The 26,625-nt window shown below is 43.4% G+C and overlaps 1 protein-coding gene across 2 annotated transcripts in view; it reads right to left on the reverse strand.

Annotated features, from left to right (window-relative positions):
* Positions 1–26,625, reverse strand: part of AAK1 (AP2 associated kinase 1) — an 89,525-nt gene that overhangs the window by 46,283 nt on the left and 16,617 nt on the right. For both annotated transcript variants that reach the window (XM_054997344.1, XM_054997343.1), the window contains exons 3-11: positions 13,038–13,156; positions 11,166–11,274; positions 10,186–10,328; positions 8,865–8,986; positions 7,856–7,937; positions 5,457–5,589; positions 4,306–4,409; positions 3,717–3,796; positions 291–445 (exon numbers count right to left, since the gene is read on the reverse strand). In XM_054997344.1, the coding sequence (XP_054853319.1) occupies positions 291–445; positions 3,717–3,796; positions 4,306–4,409; positions 5,457–5,589; positions 7,856–7,937; positions 8,865–8,986; positions 10,186–10,328; positions 11,166–11,274; positions 13,038–13,156 (1,047 nt within the window). The remainder of the gene's footprint in view (positions 1–290; positions 446–3,716; positions 3,797–4,305; positions 4,410–5,456; positions 5,590–7,855; positions 7,938–8,864; positions 8,987–10,185; positions 10,329–11,165; positions 11,275–13,037; positions 13,157–26,625) is intronic.

The following is a 26,625-nucleotide window of genomic DNA, read 5'->3' on the forward strand; positions in this document are numbered from 1 at the left end:
TTCAAATAGGCCTATTGTCCCCTGAGCAGTAACCCTCCCCGACTCCTGCTCATTGGATCTCAGAACATTGTTAGCTGCTTTGGAATGCCTTTTACCTGACCTCCTCCTTCATGAACCCACCCTTCACCCCCATAAAAAGCCCCAGGAGATGCCACCTTTTAAGCCAAGAGGCCTCTCACAAAGTTATCCCCGCTCCACATATAAGTATTTATGAGTAAATATCCCAACACGTGGCACAACCTGTAGATCAGGAAATTCTAAAAGTAGATAATTAACTGGCTCTCACTCACCCTGTGCCTGGACATTTGCTTGAGCTGTGGGCCTCTTCCTAGGAGTCAGGGCAGCCTGAATGGGCAAAATTCCTGGATTAGGTTGCGTCTGCCCGGCTTTGGGTCTTTGGCGTGGAGTGATGGATGTTTCTGTTGTAGGAATAGGATCCGTCAGCCTGGAAAGGGGGAGGAGGGAACCACATAAGTCAGGAAGTTTTAAAGAAACATGCAAGTATTAGTTCCTCTCTGCACAGCTGCCAGCCATTTTCCATGATCCCTGATGTGTACAACCCCTCCTTCCAGCAGTGGGCCCATGCTTTTCCTCAATAGCCAATCCTTTTCTTCCCTGCTGGTGAAGAAAAACCCAAACTCATACACAAGGACTGACCACAGATCTCCACATTCTATAAAAGTAACTGCATTTGTTACATGAAACAAGTAATTTTAAGCTACTCCGTGCATACTTCCTCCTGATTTGAATAATTATTTGCAGCTGCACAATTTGGGGTTGTGGTCCTGGAACTTTAAGTGCAGAATCCCAGGTATGCAGCTCAGTCCCTAGCAGCCACTAGAAAGTACTAGTGAAGTACTAGTGGATTTGGGTGGCAGGAGAGGAACAGATAAGATTAAAAACTAGGATGGTGGGGAGGTGAGAAAGTGGCTGTACTGATACAGGGCATGTTGAATGGGGGCAAGGGAGCAGTAGTGTGGCAGAAGACCCGGAGACCGGAGCAAGAAAGAAGACAAGGGGGATCAAAGTCAACTCAGCGAGCTGTTATGTATCTGCTGAGTGGGCAGAGTATGATATCAGGGCCTCAGGCATGCTACTACCAAAAGGAACTGAACCATCAAGAAGGGAAGCACTGGAGCAAACACGATAATTCATCACTAGATGTTCTTGCAAAATTTATCCAACATTAAATGCAGCATATCCCCCCCCCATCGCCATTTTCCCCTTCCAGTCCAGGACTGCTGGAATATGTCCAAGTCACTTAATGCATTCAAATATTGGAGATTATTTAAAATCTGCAGCTTTTAAATAGATTTACAGAAGAAACAGACAAAAAGGCATAAATGAGTTTGCTTGGCAACAGCTTGTAGCCTGAGACACAACTGTTTACACTGATGTTATTAAAAAATAAAAAAGAGCTCTTGTCCTGCTTCAGGCACTTTGCTCAAATATTGGCTGAAAGCTCTTCCTCAGAGTTACAGTTTGTAAATTTATACAACTGGGAGGGGAACCAAAGCAAGCTCACCACAGTCCCCTCTCCAATCAAGAACACACACATGTTGTTAGAGGGAGAAGGTGCTTCAGAGTATGGAGTCTGCATTGGGAGGGACTCTAGACAAATAAAGCCAGCAAGACAAGCTGCACTACAAGGGAGAAGGTTAATAGATGAACTGCTCCTCTAGCACTAAAGGGAGGACCACATTCATTCTGGAACACTGCAATTCAAAGAGGATTTTAGTAACACAGGAAAGGATTCACATGGGACAAGCCCGGTGGGAAAGACTGAAAGGTTGGCAGTCCTTGAGCTAAAAAGTAGCTCTGTATAATTCTCAAGCATTTACAAAGTTGTTTAAGCCAAAAAAACCGGGTAGGGGATTCACATTATAAAACAGTATTTTCTGTGTGCAAAATCCTCTTACAGGTACATGTCAATTACTTGAACTGGTTAAACATATCTGCCCATTTGGGCAAGTATGGAGAGGGGTTGATTTGCTAGTAATTAATATTTCATTATTGTATTTACTTCATTTGTACCCTACTTTTCTCCCCAATGGGGACCCAAAGCAGCTTATAATGAGTTCTCTTCTCCATTTAATCCTTACAACAACTCTGTGAGGTAGGTTAGGCTGAGAGTGCCCAAGGTCACCCAGACACATTCCATGGCAGAGTGGGGATTCGAACCTGGGTCACTCAAGTTCGAATTCAATGCTTCAGCCATACCTGTTGAGTTAAATTTTCCAAGCACCAACAAATCAACAAACACTGTGCAACATATTCCACTTGAGGAGTAGGGGACATGAGGCCAAAGAGGATAAAGAAGAGATAGTTATGTCTATCCATGGAGGTCTGGCAAATGACCAATTCCTAGGTAGGCATCCAAACATACAGTCATTTTAGCACTTGAAAATATTTGAAGGGGGAAAGGACAAGATCACCTGATTGCGATGCAACACAGGCTCAATTAGGATCAGGCCCTCATTGCAATTTTAAATGGTTCAATTCCTCTTTAAAATGTTGAGACAGCAAATATCCAAAAATGCAATCCAAGGTAAAGGTAAGAACTGTGTGTTACAGCAGATGGGCACTTAAGCAGCTGCAGAAATACAGTTTGGAATATGTCAAAACTGCTATTTGAGGACACAGTCTGGCTGCAATGATTATTTTCTCTCCAGGCTTGCAAAAAGGAGAAGGCACAGATATGCCCTGAATTGACCAAAGATAGGAAGGAGGGAGATCCAGGGTCCTGGGAATATTTCTAAACAAGAAAACAGAAGGAAGGTATCTGAGCAGGTAACAGAGGACATACAGTTACCAACCAAAATTATAGCATCTGTGCCTTTTCTTTTACTTAATGTTACTCTAATGAAGCACAATCATACAATTTGAGGCTACTATTCAGCTACAAAACCCAGCTTGTATGATCTTCACAGTTTTGTTCAGCAAAAATCTGAAAACTTATTCATGAAAAGTTTTTGAACGACATTTTCCTGGTCCTGCCTTTTTATTGCCAAAGCGATATACTTAATACCAGAGGAGTTAGCCGTGTTAGTCTGTAGTAGCAAAACAGTAAATAGTCCAGTGGCACCTTTTAAGACTAACTTTACTGTAGCATAAGCTTTCAAGAACCACAGTTCTCTTCATCAGATGCTTTCGAGAACCACAGATGAACTGTGGTTCTCGAAAGCTTATGCTACAGTAAAGTTGGTTGGTCTTAAAAGGTGCTACTGGATACTTAATACCACATTGCTGTTTTCACTCAGAGTGTTATTTAATGTTGTACGCCATTTTGAAAAGTCTACAAACCAAACAACATTTCTCTGTTACCTGTGAAATTTTCAGTCTTTGATGCCACATCATTTTACCTTTACAGCACCACCTTGTGTGGAAGGTTAGGCTGAGAGTGCCTGAATGGACCAAAATCACTCAGTGAGCATACATAGCAGAGTGGGGATTTGGACCCAGATTTCCCAGGTCCTGTCCCACCACTATACCGCACTCACTTATTAATCAGGGAAGGGAAGGGAAGGGTGGGGTCTGTGCCCTGGTGTTACACTCACTGCCTTACAGATACTTGGAAATTTTGAAATGAAGTTCCAAGGTTATTACAGGAGCTGACCTCAGCTCTCCAGCGCGTGAGCTCTTAATTGCAGCTTACATTGGCCTGCCTTTTGCTGATCAGAGTCAAAGTAGCCCTGCTTAAAAACGGGTGCTCTCACCTGGCCTTTGGCTGACTTTTCTTAGCAGCAGCTTCACTCGCTTTCACTGGCTCAGGGAGCTTGGCAGGGATTGGAGAGTTCTGCAAGTAGAAAACCAAGTGCTCGCTTTATTTATGTTTACTGTTCATGTTCACATAGGGCAGAAAGTTACAAAGGCGTGTCAAAAGCTAAAGAGAGGAGCCCAGATGAAGAAACAACATGTCTCCCATCAGTAGCTTCACTACAGTATTGTGTAACACTTGGCTTCAATGAACTTAGAAGGATGTAACTCTTATTAGGATGGCATTATTAATGACTGCTGGGGAAGGAGGGGAGAAGGGATGTTGATATGAGGCATTTAAGGCATCATAACCCCAGTACAAAGAGAATCCATAAACATCACCATTTGTTGCCCAACTCTATAAAAATTGTTTGGTGAAAGAAAGATACAGGGACAGTAATGGTATCAGGGCTAATTCATAGGAAAGTTTATACGTAATTTGCCTTTGTTACTTCATTTAAGGAAGCCTACACATTCTGGAAGAAAGGCAGAACAAAACAAGAAATTTTCCTCATTGTTATGGGGTTACCTCCCTTCAACCTCACTCACCTGCACATTCTGGATTGGACATTCCCTCTTAGCTAGCTTGAATGCAAAATAGGAGACCTGGTAAATTTCGGGCCTCTTGTCAGGGTCTGGCTCCAGCATATACCCTAAAAAACAGAGAGTATATTAGACTTCCAGGTATGGAGTGTTTGGAAGAGTAGAGTAAGGAATCTTCAAAGTAACTACAGTATATTAAAATCACCTAGTATAGAAATAAGCAACTGGAGGCCCAGGAATCTAATCCATCTCTTAGGAGTTTGCCATCCAGCCTCTGGTAACCAAACTCCCCAAACTGAAGATCCTTTACCTTGAACTACATTTCTATGTTGCAGAGAGGTTTGTGAAGCATACCTCCCTCCCCGATGGCCAAAATATTTTCTCACTGGACATCCCAAACCTAAACAGGCTGGTTGGCTGACTAAAGCAGCCTCTGATTGGAAGACAGTTTCTTTCTAGCTGCACTAAAGGGAGTGAACAAGACACAGAGGCTAACGGGAGACGCAAGGTGGGAGTCTGACTATCCCTTCACATGCCTGAATGAGTCCTGGGGAGAGAGGGTGGATTTCCAGTCACAGGGAGCCAGAACAGGTTGCTATGCTTGCAGAAGTCCCAGTCAGCAAGCATACTGTCAAGATGCCAGGATCTCAAACACAGGATTTAGGGAGAAGCACAAGCAAACCAACCAACCTGAGCTGGGAGTGAACTACTGAGCCATCCTGCAAGTGGCCACCCCAGGAACTGCAGCCTGGACCAGTCCAGCAGAAGCATGTGACTAGGGGAGCCAATCAGAGCAAAGATGGGGCTATAGAAAGTCTGCTGCTGACAGTTCCTCAGTTCTAATAGCTTATAGATGGTGGAAGGAGCTCTTATGCTCCATTCTGCCTGTTTCTTGGACCTGTTGTTACTCTGGACCTGATTCCCCTGTCTGCATACAACTATGACTCCTGATTTACAGCCTAGGACTATACTCCAACACTCAGGAAGCACTGCTACTCGGTTGGACCTGACCTCTGTCCTGACTACAGCTACAACGCTTGCCTCTGCTGTCCTCCAAGGCTGGTTTAGCTGAATCCAGTCCTGGCCCATCCCAATATATATTACCGGGACACAGACCTACATCTTTCTTCCTCCAAATGCCCCTGAGAGATACTTACTTATGAGGCAGTGCATGTCTTGGGAGTAACGAGAGTTGTCGGGAATGGTAAAGTTCCCATCACAAATTGCCACCTGGCTCTCTCCGAACGGTAAAGTGAAATAGCAGAGTTTGTACAGCAAGCAGCCCAGAGCCTGAAAGGAGATTAGGGCATCTTTACACTACTGCAGACAAAGGCAGGCTCCATTGTTGCATATGTTTCTGCATTATGCACTAGCAAGCACCATGCTACAGGGCCACTTCAGGGCACTGAAACGATCATTGGTTCCATTAGAAATTGTCCCAAGTTTGTCTGAATCACTGGGAGGTAAGTTTCTGGACCACAGACCTGTGTAAGTTAGAGAGCTGACTCTCGCAGATCAAAGACTGCATAAAAAAAATCTTGGGAGTTATTTTTCCTTTTCCTTACACTATGCTCTCATGCAAAGCATAAAATAGTAGAGTGACACTTTTGGTTCCAACCTGTCATCATAGTCTGAGAGGCATCATTTATAAATATTGGCAATTATTGTGGACTTTTTAAAAAAGAGAAAGACAAGCCAGACAGGCTATTTAGCACAGACAGAGAATTTAGAACAATGTGATTAATAATGAAGTGATGAAGAAGCTGAAAGGAGATTAGATATAACCAAGGCAGGACTTCTAGATGTATACACATCTGCAAAGAACTCAGTGTAGCATGTTTACCAGAGATAAGTCCTGTGCAATTTTTTTGTTAGAAAATTAGCTGTGGAAACAGATTATAAATCTGTTCCACTAATTAATCCAGAAAACAAGAGATGAATTCCATCTAGTCAGAGAATTTAAAAAGTTTCCATTTGTGACAGGAAGTAATATGAAATAGCACCAACATTTTAAAAAATGCTTTCCAGAAGTTCATATAAAATGCCACATTCAAACAAAAGTGGTGTAACTCCCAATGGGTGGTGTGTGTGTGTGTGTGTGTGAGGGGGGGGGGGTCAGTCAGCACACAGGACCAAAGTTTGTATTGAGTTTATAATTCTCCCTGAGGCACAGGGACGGAACCAGCCCCCACCCCAAAGTACCCATTTCCTTGAACTGGAACACGAGAAGTTGCCCTTTGGAATATTCCTCAACTGCTCACTTTGATACGCAATACAACATTCGTGACAAAAGCTTAGGGCAAATTACAACCCCCCAACGATACAAAGAAAAGCTGCAATATATAAATAGTCATTTATATATGGCTTATGAAATATTTAAAGGCAAGCATATGCATAAGAACGCATTAATAAAATATAGTGCACTAAATATACATCCCAACCACAAAATGCTTGCCCCAAAATGGAACGTTTGCCTACACAAGGCTAAGAAGGTGATCTATGCTTGTAGCAGCTGAAGGAGAAGAGAGTTCCACTGCTGGGGAGCACCCGCCAATCGTATCACACTGCCGCCTACTTCCAACATTCCAAAATACAGTGAGCTCTTGAAAAACCATCTCCATATCACATGACACAGCCTGGGGAACACCCTATTGTGTATACCTCAGTGGTGGAATAGGACCCAGGACAAGAAGAGGACAGTTCATATGTTACAAGGAATTGGTGGCTCCTGTGGCTCCTGTGCTTTCAGGTTTGTGGATAGGAGAGATAGAGATGATCACGTAGGTAACAGTGACACTTAATTCTCCAATCCAAAGATTAATTTAATTAATTGGAATTTTTGCATGCCCTCCCCACAAGGGGGCTCAGGGCGAGTCACAGTATTATCATAATACAGTAAGTTAAAAACAACAATACACAATGATAAAATAAATTAAACAATTTCAATACAAAGTTAAAACCACATGTCTAAAATGCAGCATATGATGTTTACTACAGTACGCTTCCATTCAATAATACGGGGGTAGGGCAGGCTGGTAGCCAAAGTGAACGGTGTGCAAAGAAGCTGGTGCGTGTGTGTGTGACTGGCCGTGTGTAACATATTCAAATTTATCTGTATACATCTTTCTCTGGAAAGCAAAGAGTGGTTAAGCGTGAAAGGCCGAGCTCATTTTAGCTTGACGTATGCCCATGTCATAGGAAAACTACTTTTTTTTTGTTTCTTCAACAGGTTTGGGCCACTAATCAAATAAATACACTTCAGGTTTTTTTAAAAGGCCTCAGAGTTTAGCCTTGGTGAAGTTATTTAGAAACTCAAGATGAGGCTCTTAATTATTAAGAATGTTTGTATTTCATGTTTCTTCTAGAAGCCCTGAAGGAACCTTACAATAACTAAACCAAAGAGGAATGTAATAATGGATTTTCTTTGGTCATGCATCAGAGAGAGCAGGAGGAGGCTGGCTGGCTTGAGAGAGTGAGAGACTTTGCCAATTTAATTTCTACCACACAGACAGCATGCCACAAATGTGCAAGCAATTTCAGCAAACTTTCTACGTACCCATATATCTGCTTTTGTAGTAATCAACTTGCCGCTATAGAGGTTGACCATTTCTGGTGCTCTGTAGGATAGCGTGGTGTACCTACAGCAAAACCAAACTCGTTCAATCTTCAGCATAATGAAATTAGACAAAGTAATGTTAAGCACTGCAGGGTATTTCCCCACAAATTATACAAATATTTTCTCTTCCTTGAATAATGGCTGCACTTCGAACTTGTGATGACATTAGCACACTCAAATGTTGCTAACTTCAGATGGCGTTGTTCAAATAGACTTCTGTCGATAGCCAAGAATTATAATTCCAGAATTTTAAAAACTATGAATTTAAGTAATTATTTCACACATATTGAGTGACCAAGGTGGGGAGGGGGGTCCTACTGTTTTCTGCTTATACAAAAGGCTGCTTATGAAGAGATATTTAAACCAAATTAAGTTACCTCAGTTACAGAAGTCATAAATGGCTGTTTAAAAACCAAGCTGTACTAGATACTGTTTTAATTATCATGGCTTCCCCCAAAGTCTCCTGGGAATTGTACTGGCTGGGGAGAACATGATGAGAAGTCTGTTAAAAATCCCTAGCCATCTCCCTTTTGAACTACTGGATGTCCCGTAAAGAGCGAATCAGTGTTAAATGAGTTTAAAGCTGTAACGGCAATAGGCTCCCCATCACCCCCCTTTTAAAACTCTAAAAGCCCCAGCAATGGAGCACCCAACAATACAGACTGTATGACCCTCCCAGCTTCCCTGAATCTGGAGAGTTAAGTGAAGCAGACTTGGACCTAACAGATCCCAGAGATTCACAATTGGGCAAACTGCTGCTGGCGCTGACATAAGACAGGAATGCTCTTTGCTTGTCTATTAAAGGTTGTTGCAATGCTGACTGTGATACGGAATGTCAAAACACTTCTCTACTAACAACACTGCAGAAATCAATACCTGAGCAACAACAATAGCGTTAGGAAGAGACAGGACAGTGTCTGTCAGGCACACATCACACACTCTCGCTTACTTCTTGATCTCTTCTTCCACTGCATTTACTCCTTCAAGCTGAGGGTTCTGGAATTTGTTGGTGGCGCTTCCAAAATCACACAGGACATAATGGCCACGATCATGGAGCAAGATGTTCTCCACCTGGGAACAGAACGAGCACCTATCTCTCTTTTTCTCTTAAATCCCTCTTGGTTTTGTGGGTTGTTGTTTTTTTAAAGTCAGCAACTTGAATTTGGCTAACACAAGCTCTGATTGAACTGGCAAAAATGCAAAATATGAGTATGCACAAGTACTGATGATCAAGGTCCGTATAGAAGTAATGGTAAGGATCATAAATCCCAAGGGGAGGGCACTGTTACAAATTATTTTGTTCTGCCTTTTCAAGGCCACGTATGCGTGACTACACTCTTGTGCTCTAGATTACAGTGACACAGCTACACTTGCTTAGGCTATCCTCAAGCCACCCATACCAAAATTCTCACTAGGTCCACAGGATGCACTGAAGGAGTGGGAGAGCGTACGTGTCCCTCATGGCACATGTAACGTAACACAGATAGTACATATAATGCTTCTTCCTCCTACCATTGCCCCCTTGAGAGAGAAGGGACTGAGCCAATCAGTGAATCTACCCTTCCCCTCCTCTTTTTTAAAAAAATAATCTCACACTGGAAACCTGGATTTTAAAATATACTATTTGCATATTTCATTCTGATTAGAGAATACCAGTTACTTTGGGGGGCAAAATTTGAATGCAATTGTATAAAATAGAGGGGGAAAGCCACCTGCATTACTAGACAAAATGCCCCTTAACATGTAACATTCAGACATGAAGCCTCCCCCTTTGCCTTCAACTTGCAATGGTACACTTCATTAAAACCCTTGACTGTTTATTCTACTGATTGTATAAACTGATCTTAAAATCCTGTCCAAGGAGGAGTGGTTAATTTTACTTGCATTCTCTGATCCAGAGTCATAAGGGATTTCAAGAGTCAAAGAGTCAGTCCAAACATTTTTGAACCAGAGGAAGGCAATCCAGATGGGATCCCCTCCATAATGTGGGGCACAATTCACGAAGAAGTTCTTTTGAACAAGCCTCACAGAAATAATCTGGAGCTGAACAATAGAGCAATGGCTTCCTTCTCATGTTGCCAGAGCTTTGGGACCTTCCTCATGCCACAATAAATTGACTCCTTACTATATTGAAATGCATAGCTCCTGTTCACTGTAATGAGGCCTACAAAGCAGATTGTACCCCATGGGTTTATTATGTGGTGAGCCTCCAGATACACTAATCTGCCCAGCACACTCCAGACTTCTCCAGAAAACACTCATGGAGTTACCTTCAAATCCCTGTGGACTATGGGCAGCTTGCACTGGTGTAGCCTGGCCACAGCTTCACACGTGTCACAGAAAATTTGCAGGACTTCGCATTCCGTAAAACCTGTTTGCAAGTGCTGATTCATCAAGTTTACCACTTGGCCTCCTGAAAAGGGACAGAGCCAAAGAGCAATTATTATAAGTACTCAAGCAAATACATTTAATCAATCTTTGGAGGCACCATGCACCAAAGAGATTCCAAAGGAGGATTCGAGTGCTTTCCCCACTGCAGCCATGCTGGCAGAGGGCATGGAAGTGCAAATGCTCCAGCAAAATCAGCAAAGTTGACGTTCCTGACATCTCAAGGAGGTGAGCAGCTACATAAACCGAGAGGCATGGATCAGATCCCCATGCAACATCATTAATGAAACCTAGAACGTCTTCACAGCCCTAAAACACTGTCCCACCTCCCAAGCAGCTGGAGTTGTTTGTACTGCTGATGAATTCCTCTCCTGGTAAATGAAAGCCATAAGGGGAACAACTGATAGCTTCTGTCTCCCTCTAGCCAATTCATGCATCTGGTGAGAAAAACCATGATGCCATTAAAAATCCATTAAAAAAAGGCACAGGACTTGTGCTAGAACAGATTAACTCTTTGGCAGATCTTGTACCTTCCTTCACTGCTGTTCTGAACCAATAAGTTTAGGGTTCACAATTGTGTGAGCAAGCCAGGCTTCTGAATGGCTGCTCACCTGGGTGGAGGGAATAAGGACAAGAGACCAAGTACAGACTAGATACAAAGGCTGAATTTTCAACACCATTTAGGTCACTTGTACACATTAGAAGCCAACTAATATTTTTATGGATGTTTGCAAGGTGAAGCTTTTGCTTTTGAGCAGCACTGCACCATCTCGCCACATCTCTGATTATACGAAATATCTGGATGACACTGAGAGTCCTACTGTGCAAGTTCATCACATGGTTACACTGAACACTTACGCACCTCGGCAAAAATCCATTAGAATTAAAACTTCCCAAACATCCCCACTGCTCACAGAGTTTATACTGGAATCAATGTACCCAACAATGTTCTTGTGTCCAGCAAGATCCCTCTGGAAAAAAGATGAGAAGGATGAATATTTAGTGCTTACTACAAAGGGGAAGGGAAAAATTACATTCAAGAAAGCCAGTTTCAAGGAGAATTATGCTCCCTGGACTAAGTACACAAAAATAATATTTTGTTATTTTTTCATGCCCTTCCCAGCTCTCTTCAGATGTCCATTTATTTTCAAGCCTAACTCATTCTATTCTCATGTTTAAAGAATCAATGAAAAAATGTAATTTTCAGGCCCTAGTGTCTAACTCCCTCCACCCACCTGCAGACACAAGTGTATCTTAAATAGTTAAGTAGTAGTTAAAAGACTCTTCTGACTATTTTTGTTATTTGTAACTGGCTTTGCAGCAGTTCTGTTCTACTAGCTACATCACAGGAAAAGCCATGGCTGAGAGCTAAACAACAAGAGACGAATTACACGAGGATGCTCACGTGAAGGGAGTCTCGATGTTAGCCAGGAAGCTGAGTTTTAAAAGAGATTGGAAGACTCTGTAAATTTCCCCTCTCTACAGAGCCAACAAAGATGCTCCTCAGAGGGTTTGTTTATTGCCTCTTCGCCTCCTAGAAGGGGTGGTGAAACTGACGAAGCCTTTCGGAGGCAAAGAGGAAATTAGCAAACTCTCTGAGGAGACATCTTTGCTGGCTCTGTAGAGAGGGGGAATTGACAAAGCCTTCCGATCTCTTAACTAGAGATGGGCACGATCTGCATTACGAACGAAAAAAACCACAATAATGGCGATCACGCAATCGTGACCTGGTTGATCGTGATCGTCCACGGCCAACGATCCAGCTGTTGGGAGAGGCCTGGATCGGGGTGTTCAGGCTTGGTTCGGGGATCCAGACACTCAGGCGCCAGCAATCTATTCCCCCTGGCAACGGAGCCAGGGGAATGCCTGAGCTCTGTTTGCCCTCCTTCTGTCGCCCTGGAAACTCAAATGGAAGCCCAGCTTTCCTTGATCAGCAGGGCTTCCTTCCAACCATGGAGCAGCAAAGCAGTCACAAGTTGGGAGAAGACACCCAGGGGAGGGAGGGGGAAGGGGGTGTTCTGTAGCCATGGGCACTCCAATCTCATCCCTGCAAACCCTGATAGGCAGCTCTGATGGCCAAACACAGACCTCCTGTGTTGCTGAATAGGACCCATGCTTATAAATAGCCGCGGTCTCCCAGGCTGGGTTTCACTTTCTGCGAGCAGTGGAGTGGGACAGAGCTCTTGCTTGCTACTTGCTAGCCTTTGGAGAGAGAGAGACAGAGAGTTGGCCGCTGCCACAACCCACCTTCCCACATAGCTGGGAATACCAGCGTGCCCCACTTTGGCATCCACAATCCACGATCCACAGTTCGGGAACAGGAGATGATCGGTGTGGATCGTTAATTCGGGACCGTTGCCAGCGTCGAACCACGATCCGCTGGGTTGTTAATTTTTTTGGGATCGTGCCCATCTCTACTCTTAACTCAGCTTCCCGGGTAACACTGAGACTCCCTTTACGTGCGCGTCCTCATGTAATTCGCCTCTTGTAGCTTAGCTCTCAGTACACTTGCTTTGCATGCATAAGGTATCAGGATCAACCCCAGCAGCCCACCTTCCTTTGCTGAGATCCCAGAGAGGTGCTGGCAGTCAGAGGAGAAAATACTAAACTAGATAGAACAGGAGTATAAAGGTAGCTTCATATGTCAAACACACAGACTTGGATTTTCAATGCACGTAAGGCATTCTACACGTACTACGAGAACTTTGAGATCTCACGTCCAACAGTGGCTTACCATGATCTGAATTTCCCGCTTGCAGACCTGTAGGTCGTATTCGTTGTTGACATACATCCGTTTGAGGGCACATTTCATCCCATTGCTGGTCCTCACTAGGAATACAATAGCAAACCCTCCTACAGACATGAGACATGGGTAACTCCAGTCAGTAATTTAGAGGATGACATGAAAGCACACAATGCATTTCTGCTGCCAAAGCCAGACTGACTCACATCCAAGCATCTCCTGAAGGCTGTGTGTGAATTTCTAGCAGGCAGCTTAAATCTAAAAACAAAATCTCCAAGCATGAAGTGGACAAATGTAAGAAGATTTGCTCTGGAGTTACTGTCATATGCTTGTTGCAGCCAAAGGTTTCATTCATCACGTTGTTAAATTTATTATTATTTTTTTTTAAGGAAGTTCTTATGCCGCTTCTCCAGGGAAACTGCCTGAAGCAGCTTACAAAGCAAATCTTAAAGCATTTTAAAAAACACAGCCAGAGCATAAAAAACAGACAGCAGCTTAAGATGAATAGTTTTCAGACCAAACCCATATTATAAACATAGTGATAAAAAATCAGGCCCTTAATTGAAAGCAGACTAAACGAAAACGGTTTTGCCTGGCATCTAAAACAAGCAACGCAGGTACCAAGCGAGCCTCCTGTGGAATATCATTCCCTTTGTGAGGTGCCAAAACTGAAAAAGCCCTGTCTCTGCCACCCACCTTGCCTGTGGAGGCACCGGCACAGAGAGCAGGGCTTGTAAGGCAGAGCTTAATTGGTGAGCTGGACAAGGAAGAAATCCTTCAAGTACCCTGGCCCTAATCCATTTAGGGCTTTAAAGGTAAGAATAAGCACTCTCAATTGTGTTTGGGGGGGTGGGGAGACAGGCAGCCAATGGTCAGTAAAGAGTTCATTTTTCTGTTTAGCTTCTTCCTCCACATACCCCAAAAATAAAGAACGTTTTGATCAGTAACCACCACAGCTTGTCAACTTATGTCACATTTCCCAGAGATCTTTAAAAAGTTTGTTCTATAATACTTTTGTTTTAATCAGAAGAATCAAAATCAAGAACATATTGATAGTAACAGGCAATTATGCAAGATTGTTGTTGTGGCACACCATGTTTTGCTGCTCCATTAAATTAGCATTATGCAGAAGAACTTGGAATATAAAATGAAGACAGCGCCTTCCATATAAAATTACATGAGCCTCATGGTTATTGTGGAAAGTTAAGTTACTTTTTTTTATATTTGACCACGTTGAAGGAAGGAACAAAGTGCCAATCAATCAAGGCAGAGCAAAGGTCTACCCTTAACCCAAGTTAGGCAGAAAGTTCAGCTTGGAACAGGAATACTCATGGCCCTTCTGTCTTGGTCTCTGCTCCACATAATGTATAGCAGAAGTAACAGTGATAGGCATGGCAGAAATATCAGAAGATGGAAGGGGAAGAAGTGAAAGGAAAGGGCAGCCTGGTCTTCCGATGCTTTACTGGACAGTATTACCTGAGAACCAAGTCTTATAAAACAACGCAAAAGAACCTAAATTTCAATCCAAACCAAAACCCTAACAGCCAAACCACAGGAAGTGTTTCCAACACCATGTTCCCATAAAGCATCACGTTTGCAAAAGCCCACAGCATAATCATGCTGCTGTTAGCTGGATATGGCACCCCTGAAAACATCAGCGCTGATCATCTGTATTCCGTAACATATATATGCAACACAATCAAGCAGAATATTTGGAGTTTCCTTCTGAGTTTTTCTTTCCCTCTCGGAGGAAGCTTGATGCTTTTATGAAGGCGTCTTTTACATCTGCCGTGATCCCCATGTTGATGGCCCATACTTAGGGCCAAACCAGAACTCTGTGTACAGTTCCATGTTTGAATTTATTTAATTCCAGAGCCCGGTGATTTTTTTTAAAATGTAGTTTTCAGTCACAAAGGAATCCAATTCAGATTTGGACTGTGGCACACAATGAGAAAAAACTTTAAGCCTCCCCCATCCCACCCCCCGCTCCAGTTTTCCTAACTTTAAACCGACCAGGGATGCTGCTGTTTTCCCTGATGGTAACCCTGTACATAGCAGTATCGCTTGGCTGTCGTGAGTAGCTCCAGGTTGAAGATCTTACAATACCTACACCCCATTCTAGAGGATGGCAATACTTGCTCAAAATGGACAATGGGCAGCAGACCCACGCTTGCTGGGCTCCTCAAGAAGGAAACAGAAGTTCTCCAGGGCTGCCACAAAGAGTATGTGCCAAGATATTCAGTCCTAATCGTGTCACAACCTTGCCCCGAGAGATGCATTAGCCCGCTGTATTCATGTCTGAGATGCCTGTAGCAGAAAAGAACACAGTACCCCAGAGAAGGCACAGCAATTTACATCTGTTCAGTGGGGAGTGTGCAGTGGGGCTACATCACAATTAACAAGTAAACATCTGAGATACCAACACCATTTATGCTCAGTACCAAAGCACTCGCCGACAGACCCAGTAAAGATCTAGAAATTGAGCCCAAGACTGCAGATGAAGGAAGGTTCTTTTACTCTACTAACTGCATAAGGGTTTAAGTGAGAAATTCTTGCATCAGGTCCACATCTCTGAAGATCTGCTTGCCTCCTCCACCCCAGCAGCACTGCCAGGATGGGTGGGGGAAAGACCTTTGCCTCCTAAAGGTAACAAGCTGTGTTTGAGGAAACTAGATGCCACTCACCTGGGGGGGGGGGGAACATCTCCCAGGTGCTCCTTTATAAGGGGAACTACAATGCATTCAGAATAGCAGCAACCGTCATACCAATCAATCCCTACCTTTAATTCTGGGCTTATTTGCATGCCAAGAAACAAAGACACTTAAGGAATGGGAAGAAGTAGGGGTGAGAGAGAAAATGACACAAAAAAGAGGGGACAAGTGTACAGCCAGAGCAACTGGGAAGGGATGTGGTCAGCTACTGTTACATTTCCTTACATATTCCCACCATTTCATGGGCATCCCATGAAAGGAATCATATAACAAAATTATAGAAAATTATAGCTTTTTTGTAGGGAGAAATGTATCTTTCCATCACACTCAAGCAGGCTCTGCACCGGTGGTGTAAAGCCATTCACAGCAAGGGGGAAAATAGGCCTGTGGCAGACAAGACGCTCCAATTAGTGTATGTAATCAAATGGAGAGGAAGATGCACTTCGTGAAGCAATATGAACGAACCACATTACAGCAGACATGGAGCTACAGCTGGAACGCTGTGGTGAGACTCCACTTCCGGGGACCCCTTCTTATTTTGCAACAGCTAAAACATCACAGGTTGCTTAATGTATCTGACCACAGGGCAACCAATTTTAGGTCATGATGTACACATTCACCTTAAAACACACACATACACACACTCTTACACCAACCCAACTGTAGGTCCACTGCAATTTGGTTATCTTGGAGACTCCCCTGTTGTCCAATGGTCAACATTGGTCAACTGGTTTAGCATTTCTTCAACTCTGTATCGGATTTTTGCTAATGTTATGTCTTTGTAAACTTGCATTTATTTACCTCATGTCATTGTTTATTGAAATGCCCTTGATATTGACTGTACTCATCTCATACTATGTAATTCACCTTGAGTCTCAATGAGAAAAGTAGACTATAAATAACAAATTTTAAAAATTCCCTGCACTTAAATACATCTAGGGCATTGTTTTTCAACAAACAGCCTGGAGTTCAGGTCGCACTGATGTGCTCTCTCCAGCATAACAGATCAACTCAAGTTCGGGGAGGGTGTCTATCATCATCATCATCATCATCATCATCAACAGAGTTCGCCCTCTGTTAAGACTGGTGGGTGCAAGAGATAGTACAGTTGGTTTTGCCTGACATGCTGTATGTAATAGAGCGTCAGGCTCCAGGTGCCCTGCTTATGACATGCCAACTTGGACTTTCTCTTACAGATGTTCTTTGAAGAAAAAAAATCTTAATTCTATGGTCTTAGAAATCACAAATTCTGAAGAACTGCAACATATTTGCTTAGGTGCATGTTCTGCATCCTTGGTCACCATATTTTCATGTCCCTACCCAAAACGAAAGAGATGTGTTTTGTTTTTAAGTGGGAGTCGGGTCTCCCAAAATTCTAACATGCACAGAATTGTCACAGAATATGAGTACACATCTGATCTGCATATTGCCCACCCCTAGTTGTAGCTTTTGGATTGGGATGGGGCGAGAGCTGGTAGCCAAGACTGAGATGGTAAAAACAGTGGAGTGTCTGTAACCAGGACAAGGGAATTCAGCATCCTGCCACTTATGGTTTCAGGAAAGGGAGAAATAAAACTTACAGGATTCTGCAAACGTCACCAACTTCCATCCTGCATGACCATACAAGATTCAAGATCCCCAGGTTCCCTGAAAGTTTATATATTCACTACTATCTATTTCCATGGCTAAACTGAGCATGCTTATTTCAGGATTTTTAAAAAACTGTTTATTTTACCACCACCCTGCCCTAAAAGTAAATATTTCACAATTAGCCAAAATACTTAATTCCAAATTCCACTCCCTGCTTTCCTTTGCTTTCACTCAAATAATCAGACTGCTGTAGTATGACTAAGTAACTCCGAGAACTCTGAGGCTGTCAGAGGCGGTATTTTTGGAAGCCATTACATCCTGCCAACAAAAAGACATTCAAAAAATAATGGAGAACTCTTAGACTGTAAGCACTGATTCAGTGGCAGAGGTAACCTGAATTTTGAGATTATATGAATTAAGCAGTTCCCATCCTGGAACCCAACTTAGCTCGCCCTCTGCTACCTTCAAGATCTCATAGTGAAAAGGGCTTCCATGTCAAAATGTTGGCCCTACAGCATTCAGCTCCAACGCTTCTCTCTCTTTGTTGTCTGATAAAAGGACTTGAGGTATATGGGATAACCCTATTTTGGTTCTCCATCATGATTCCTCTTCAGGCAACAATTTTCCCTGCGAAGTTTTAAGATTCAGAGGGCACAAGTGACATAATTAAGTAGCAGATCTTTCTCCCAGAGGATATCATTTCAATGCACAGATTACTCTAATACCCCAATCACCAAAAATACTCCATATACTTGGAAAACTAGCATTTCAGGGGAAAGTCTTCTGTTTGTAGGAAGGATATTTGCATTAAGGGAACTGAAAAGATTAGCCTACACATATACCATCCCCTTTATGGACTGTACCACTCAGGACAAGTTCCATCTCTTGGTTCTATTGACTGTATAAACCAGTCCACAGGGAAGGAAAGTAATGCTCACCAAATAGAATCACCAAAACGAGGGGAACCCAGGCTGAGCAATTCATCTAGGAACACCTAAAGACTGTCATCCTGAAGACTGGTACAGTCAGACCCCACCAATTTCATGGGTGTCCAATCACAGACAAAGCACCACCTGGAAATCAGCCATGCATTAGGAGCGTTTTTCCATGCCAAGTTTATTCCTATGCATTTCCATGCTATTTTCACCAATCTCCAGGTGTTTCTATGGCTGAAAACAACTGCACAAGAGTATCATCAGCAATTTAAAAACAGGATATCCAACATCTGACTGTACACGGTCAGTTTTTCTCCCTCTCTCACACACACCATGCCTTTCCATGCTGCATGCCGATCGAACAGGTTTTGTTACATGAAAATAACAGCTTTCAAATCTAACCGCTCAGAAGCATTCAGGTAAGAAAGTCAGTCAACTAAAACCAGGGGGAAATTGTAGCAGCTACAAATCAATCTTCACCAGGAAGCAACTTTTTGAGGATTCTTTTATAATCTAGATCTCAAGAAAAGGAACAGGCACCTTTGCTTTCCGAAAGCAAGAGGAAGTCCTCCCTAAAAAGGCCCAGGTGGCTGCCGTGAGAGAAAAGAGTTCCCATTCTGAACTTGTCCTCTCACTGAAAGTGTGGAATGCCTATCCTACCCACTCAAAGCCCCCTCCCAATCAGAAAGACGTGCCACTTGAGACAACCCCTGCCCAGCCAACACACACACACACACACACACACACGATTGATCTTACCCAGAGACACTTCCAGGTTCAACTCCCTCAAAACATACCTGCAGAAACATGTCCTATCAAATACTGATCCAGAGGAGTTAGCTGTGTTAGTCTGTAGTTGCAAAATAGTAAGGAGTCCAGTAGCACCTTTAACCAACTTTATTGTAACATAAGCTTTCACGAACTACAGCTCTCTTCAACAGAAGCCATCTGACGAAGAGATGCCATCTGACGAAGAGAGCTGTAGTTCTCGAAAGCTTATGCTACTGGACTCTTTACTATTTATCAAATACTGAGTAAATGGAATGGACGTTTGTTGTGATCCTTACACTCTTTGGGAGAGCCAATGAAACCCCTTTCCTGTAGATTCACCCAGCAATGCTGCTGTAACTCTGAAGCCTGTAACCAAGTGGATTGAGCCTGGTCAGGTGGGTCATTCTGAACATCTATGGTCACATGCTGGTTTCGAGCCATCAAGTGTTATGGCAGCATCGGGGGATGAATCCCCCAAGAAGCAGTTCCTGAGGTGTTGCTGGGGTATGTAAAGCTTATTGGCTAAAGGTGACCCATAACTTGAGCTGATTTACTCAAGAGGGGTTATATGCATTGTGTTTATACACCCTGCTCCTCATCCATGGGGTTATGTCGGATTCCCATCCAGACAACTTACAGGGCCTGATGTACTCATCTTCAGTAATTTGTGATGGGCCATCAGAGTCAGAATTTTAGCAGAGTGCTCAGCATGACCACAGAGGAGCGAACCAGCTGCAGTGTGACTTCTTTCCTTTTCCAGGAAGGACCTTACTGAAGCTGCCACTGGAACCACTTATGGCTGTCAACAGAAACTTAATTTTAATACCACTCTGCAGGGTCTTATCAGGGGTCTAATTCATTTTTATTGCTCTTGGTAGCCAACAAAAGTTTGTGTGTGCTACTGACCCATTCTGCTCGCTTGAGACTGCAGCAACAGCAGGTGCAAGCCCCTGGTCCATCTCCCCGCCACTCAGGGGCAAGGGATCGTCCCAGTCACAACCAGCAGGGGATGGGGGCTTACAGGTCAACTGAGGCAAGTGAATTTTTAATGCTCTCCTATGTGAAAAAAATCTTCCTGCAAATAAGAAATGATCAAATTAGGTAGAAAGGCTGCCGACTATTCACATGCTGTGTGAGTGTCAAGTAGATGACAGAGTGTTAGGCGTGGGGTGGGAGACCCAGATTCAAACCCCTGATCAACTTACCAGGTATTCTCGGGCCAGCTACTATTCTTCTGCCTATTTACCCTCACAGTGTTTCCATACACTGCTCTGAGTTCCATGAAAGGCAGGATACAGTTGGAATATTAAACATCAATATTCTGTTCTGACCCTGGTACCTCCAACTGCCATTTGGGCTATTCGATAAACAGGCACACCTTCAGTATGGTACACAGGTTTGTAAACAGCAATTCACTTGGTAGACCAAGAATTGCCTCTAAGCCCCAAAGCAAGAACCTTTTCTAAACTGGGAAAGATTCCCCCCCCCCCCTGAGGTATGCAGGAAGACTAGTAAAACACACACACTCACCGAGGACACAAGACTGAAATATCAATGGCAAAAGTATTTGAATAATTTCATTGCCTGCTGAAGGAGAATGTCATATGCCACAATGTTCCAGGATACTAACACAGTGTTGCGCTTTTCCATTGAAAGCACTTCACATACACAACCACAGCATTTCTCAGAAGAACCTGGCAAGGGAGATAGAGGGTCAGTGTTATTATCCCCATATTACATACAAGGGGGGGGGGGTTGAGGGAGGGGGAAGGAGAGAGAATGGTTCGTGTCAGGCGGTCTTGTGAAACTGGGGTGAGATTTGAACACTGGATCATAGCTTACTCTCTGGACCTGTGTTGCTACACAAACTCCCTTTCGCATACCATCAGGACAAGTAGGAAATTACAGGGATAATGTTTTCCTCTGTCTCCACAGTAGAAGGGGCTAGAGAATTTACTTTTTTAAAGAATGAAAGCTGGGAATTCAGATGAACTAGCAGTTGCATTGTTTTAATACTATATATTGATAAGTCAGTTGTCAATTTTTTTAAAGGACAAACATCCCTCTAGTGGTGCAGGAGAAGAGACTGCTAGCGAAGGGAGGAGGCAAAGTATGCCGCGTGGAAGCTCTGTTGCCACCATGGATGCATTTGCAGTGGCAATGAAAGCTGCATGGAGAATTGCCACTGAGTGAAAGCAACAATTCTCTTTAATTGAGGAAGGTCTGTAAGAGAAAAAGATTGCCGTGCCCTGCAGTTTTCTGAGCAGGCCTGCAGCGACCCAATTTTTTTTTTTAAGAGCTCTCTCTTTTAAGGAAATTACTTTCTGCCTTCCCATCTTGCAAATCACATTATTGCCAATACAGCCTTCCCTGCTCTTTCTCCAAGGCCAAGAGATTTAAATTAACCTGCTGGTTAAATCCTTGAGCTCAAGCTATATCATCAAAAAGAGCTTCTCTTTCAGCATGGGGCTGTTTAGAGCCAAGAGCTTTGTTCTACTGACAACCAACATACATCTGATGATTAACTTCAATTAGCAAGTTTCCAGCTTCACTGGTCTTAACTAAGTTCAACAAGCTAACTGGATAGAGAAAAGCCAGCCCCTCTCTTTCCTTACAAACTCTCTCAACATCTCTAATCATTCAGACCCAGCTTGCTTTTAATTCTACCACAACCTCATATCCATGCATTGTGTCACTTTTTAAAAACTTCTTATTTATAGCATAGAAGTGCCTCGTGGCACAGAGCGGTAAACTGCAGAAGGTAGCTCAAGCTCTGCTCACAACCTGAGTTTAATCCCAGCAGAAGCCGGGTTCAGATAGCTGGCTTAAGGTTGACTCAGCCTTCCATCCTTCCAAAGTCGGTAAAATGAGTACCCAGTTTCCTGAAGGTAAAGTGTAGATGACTGAGGAAGGCAATGGCAAACCTCCCCGTAACAAAAAGTCTGCCAAGAAAACGTCGTGATGTGATGTCCGCCCATGGGTCAGAAATGACTCAGTGCTTGCACAGGGGACTACCTTCACCTTTATTTATAGCATACTTTTTTCCCTTCAATGGAGATCCAAAGTCGCTTATTATTTCATTTCTCTTCTTCTCCGCTCTATCCTGACAACCACCCTGTAAAGCAGTTTTAGGCTGAGAGAGTACAACAGGCCCAAATTCACTGAGCAAGTTTCTACAGCACGGCAAGAAAACAAACCAGGTTTCCTGGATCCTAGTTTGACACTATAATCACTAAGTCCTGCTGTCTCTCTTGATGCCTATGGAGTATTGACTAAAGAAGTTATTCTTATTTGCTTCTTCATCAAAGTGATGAACCTGTGCCTGGGCCGCACTACTTCAAACTGTGCTGGAGTTCACATGACAGAATGATCCTCTGTACTAAAAAAATTCCCTTCCATGCAAACAACTAGATGTCCACATAAACAGACACTAGCTTGAGAGAAAGGCCACAATGCACCATCCCTTCAATGACGGGAAAAGCTGTGTCTGCAGGTGTTAGCAGATGTGTACACTTAGGTTACCATGAAAGCAGAAAGTGTGCAAAATACATCTATGTAAATCTCTTCTGCACCACTCATGGAAGTGTATTTACATGCATGCTTGAAGGATCACATTTACGAATGAGCGTATGGATGCACTGGTAGAGAACAAGCATGGCCCTAAGATTAGCCAAGCAAGCATGAGCAATTCTGAAATTGACAATGCAGCTGCCAGATCTCAAGGTGATTCAGGCCCAACCCTCCGTCTTCTAAAAAGTTGACAAGTGACTTGGGGAAAGGTCCCCCCTGCCAACTTTTCCACATTCCTCAAACCTTCTCCCCACCTTGCTTTAAGTTTATCTTCCTACGTTTGCTCCCAGTTGTTTTAGCAAAAAAAAGCCATGTGCCCTCAAAGAAGCCAGCTTTGCACTTGGTGAAAGATAGACTCAGTCCACGAGCCACTTCTAAACACTAATAGCCAAGAAATAGCAAAATCACCTTCCTGTACTAGGACAAAGAGAAACTATTTCAGCCCACTATTCATGCAGTCTGAACCAAACTCTTTTCATGAACACACTTCGGAAAAAATATTCGCCTGCTGCCCCTGACCTTACAGCTGCATCTGGAGAATCTTTACCTCTCTCTGCTATTCAATCACCTAGCAAAGCCTGCTGTGATGCGTCCAGTAGTTGTATGGGTAGGACGGTTTCTCCACCTACACCATGCAGTGCCCAGAGGCTTTATTTATTTAACTTCACACACAAAAAATCCCTATCACTTTAGACTGAGTTTTCAAAGCAGACTGAACTTTAAAAGATTCTATTCAGAACGACACTATCTAACAAGCAGGTAGGATTTTCTAATAGGTTTCTTTTATCAAATCATTCTGTCTCTTCTTTGGTGTAAGGGGGAAAAACTAGACTGCTGAAAATTTTCTTCTGACAACACCCAAGTTTTGGGGAAGCTACTGAGCACAGGGCAAGGCAACTGCAAGTGGGCTAGGCACAAGTCTCAAATTATCCTCTGAGCAAGCAAAACAAAACATCTGTGTTATTACTGGATGTGTCTTTTCTACCGCTGATGCTCACACCAAACCCACACTTAGAAAGGACTGGGATAAAAATTAAATATTTAAAACAAAAAAAATGACTGTCTTAATTTGCTTGTAACATTTCTAAAGCTGACCTCCTTTAAAACACTGAAGAATAAAAAAAGTGTAAAGTATAAAAACACAAGAATCTATTGATAACGATTCAAAAAGCAGAAAGAACTAAATAGCAGCAAATAAAGCCTCAACTAAAATTAAAATTTTTGCTCCCTAAAACTATAGAGAGAGGGACCCAGGTGGGGATCTTGTTCTAGGAGCCACTGGATTTGGCCTCAATCAGGAACATGTAAAGTACAGATTCACCACCAATCATACAGGAAAAGGCATATCCAGAGAAACAGTGTACTTAAGCCATGTCTCTGTGTGTGTGTGTGTCAGTCTGTCTGTCTGTGTCTGCTGGTCTGTCTGATATACTGAACAGAGCTGGGCAGCATTGTGCCCTCAGCTTAAGGTTACCAGACTCAAGGTGGGTCCTGGAGTTGTCCAGGAAACACAGCTGATCTCTGGACTAGAGATCAGTTTCCCTGGAAAAAAATAGCAGCTTTGAAGGGTGGAGTCTACAGTATTTCATAGAGTCTAGCAGAAATGGAAGTCCTAAAGTGTAAGCTTCTCTCTCCCCAAGCATCTCCTGAACCAGAGTTTGCACCATAGCTCAACTGCAGATTCCATTTTTCAACAAGACTTCTCCAAGGCCCCAGGCACTTCATCTAACATCTCAAGTTTCAGCTGCGGCCATTTCCCCTTACTTTATGCTCTGTATAGAATTGGAAAGGGTCTTTTGGGGCTGTGTTGGCTCAAGGCATTTTGCAGCCCCAAATAGGCCTGAGGTAACACAGGTTGGACAGGCCTTGACCACCTTTCTCCCTGGCCAGCACCTCCGCTACCTGAGAGGATGGTAAGCTCCAAAGCGTTACTTTTCTCCCAGGTGACAGAAGGGCAGATCAATGAGATGACAGGTAAGGCCTGTCACCTTCTCCTGCACTGTGAGGTGAAAGGTGAGGAACAGTGCTGCTGCCGGCACTGCGGGAGGTCATCTCAGACCTGGATAGCAGCAACAATCAGACAGGTTTGGGAAGCAATAATGGGTTCAAGTCACGTTTGATGCCTCCGCCCACACCACCCCAAGTATCCTCTTAGATCACTTGCACAGTTAACTGGCACTGCTTCTAGGAAGTCTTGTCAACATCAGATCTAATAATAACATTTGATTTATATACCGCCCTTCAGGACAACTTAACACTCACTCAGAGCAGTTTACAAAGTATGTCATTATCCCCACAACAAACAATCACCCTTTGAGGCAGGTGAGTCTGAGAGAGCTCCGAAGAGCTGTGACTGACCCAAGGTCACCCAGCTGGGTTCAAGTGAAGGAGTGGGGATTGGGGAATCAAGCACGGTTCTGCAGACTAGAGTCCCACTACTCTTAACCACTACACCAAGCTGGCTCTCTAAGTGGAACAGTGAGGCCTCATCTGATGAGAAGGCAAACCTTTACCTCAGGTGAACCACTTCAGAACCGCAGGTTCGTATGAGGGAGATAAAGAATTCCCTGCACATCTAAGAAAAAACGTTCTAGCCATCTATCTGCATAATACCCTATTTACCTGAAATGTCAGGAAAAAATGCAGGGCATCTTAAATTCACTTACAAGTTAAAAGTTATGCACAGTAATAAAAAAGCTTGTGTGTGCCACTTGTTTTAGTGGAACAGCAAGATTCAAGTATCTGACAAAGGGAGCTTTGATTCTCAAAAGCTTATACCCTGAAAATCTTGCTGGTCTTTAAGGTACTACCAGACTCAAATCTTGCTGTTCTACTGCAAACCAACACAGATACCCACTTGAAACTTCTTTTAGGAGGATCATCTTACATTCAGAGACATCTTCCTTTTGGGGAAGTACAGTTATTTTCTATGTGTATGGATTTAGAGGGTTTTGTTTTGTTTTTTTAAATAGAGGAGCATTCAATAGCCTGCAGTCTGAAGTGGTACAGTCCAGACACCTCCTCTGCTGTTTGGGAGAACAAGGGCCTAAATGCTCTTAAAATTCTGGGTTATGGCAGGAGGAAGAACATCCATTAATGTGTCAGGCTGACACACATTTCTGCAGGAAGTGAATCACTCAAACAGCTGCAGCATTTCCCCAACCTCTTCTAGGATGTTTTCCATACCTCTTCTATGACAAAGCGTGACTCAACGCCATTTCATATCATTTAAACCAGCAGAAAAGCTAACTCAAGAGACAAGCCTTCCACTATTTTCAGAGAAGGACAGAAATGAGATGGGTTGGTGGAGTCCCCCAAAGGTTCTGCCAAGCCTGCTTAGCCCACGCACCTTCCCTCTGCTTCACCAAGCAATACCTCCCCCGCCCCGCACCTGTTCCACTCAGGGAAGCTTTGTCTATATGCCTTGTAAAAGCAGAGGTGCCAGCTGACAGGGTTTTCCCTCTTCTGGCCAGCTACCAAACAAAAAGTTTTTCATATAATGGACGGGGCCAAAGTCTACAGCGTACGCACGGTAATGAAAATTTGAAGTTTGCACACATGCACTCTGAGTTTTACTGGATTTTTGCCCGTTTAAAAGACTATGGTTTGGTGAGCTGCGTACTCTGCGTGCAACGCCATCAGTGAACAGAATGCTAAGTAAAATACCACTAGATTGGACTTCTTGACTGTAGGTGATGCTACATGCAATGTAATGTTCTTGGCAGCATCCCCACTTCTCCCATCATGACTAGATCATGCAAAAACAGCAAGCGATTTGGTAAAACTCTTTGTGGACTGGACTGGTTTAGATGGATGGACTCACATGACTGAATGCTTTCCTGGTGCCACAAGAGATTCCTTGAACGTACTAAACTAAGCACACGGGAGAGAAAGCTCAGTTAGAAGTCATCAAATCAAGGCGGAACTGACTCTGGTAAGTTTTTATGGGTGAGGTTTCTCGATATCTGCTAGACGGGGATCAGGTTCCTGCAGTTCAGGGAT

The sequence above is a fragment of the Eublepharis macularius genome, chromosome 14 (genome assembly GCF_028583425.1).
Source record: "Eublepharis macularius isolate TG4126 chromosome 14, MPM_Emac_v1.0, whole genome shotgun sequence".
In the NCBI taxonomy this organism is placed as follows: Eukaryota; Metazoa; Chordata; class Lepidosauria; order Squamata; family Eublepharidae; genus Eublepharis; species Eublepharis macularius.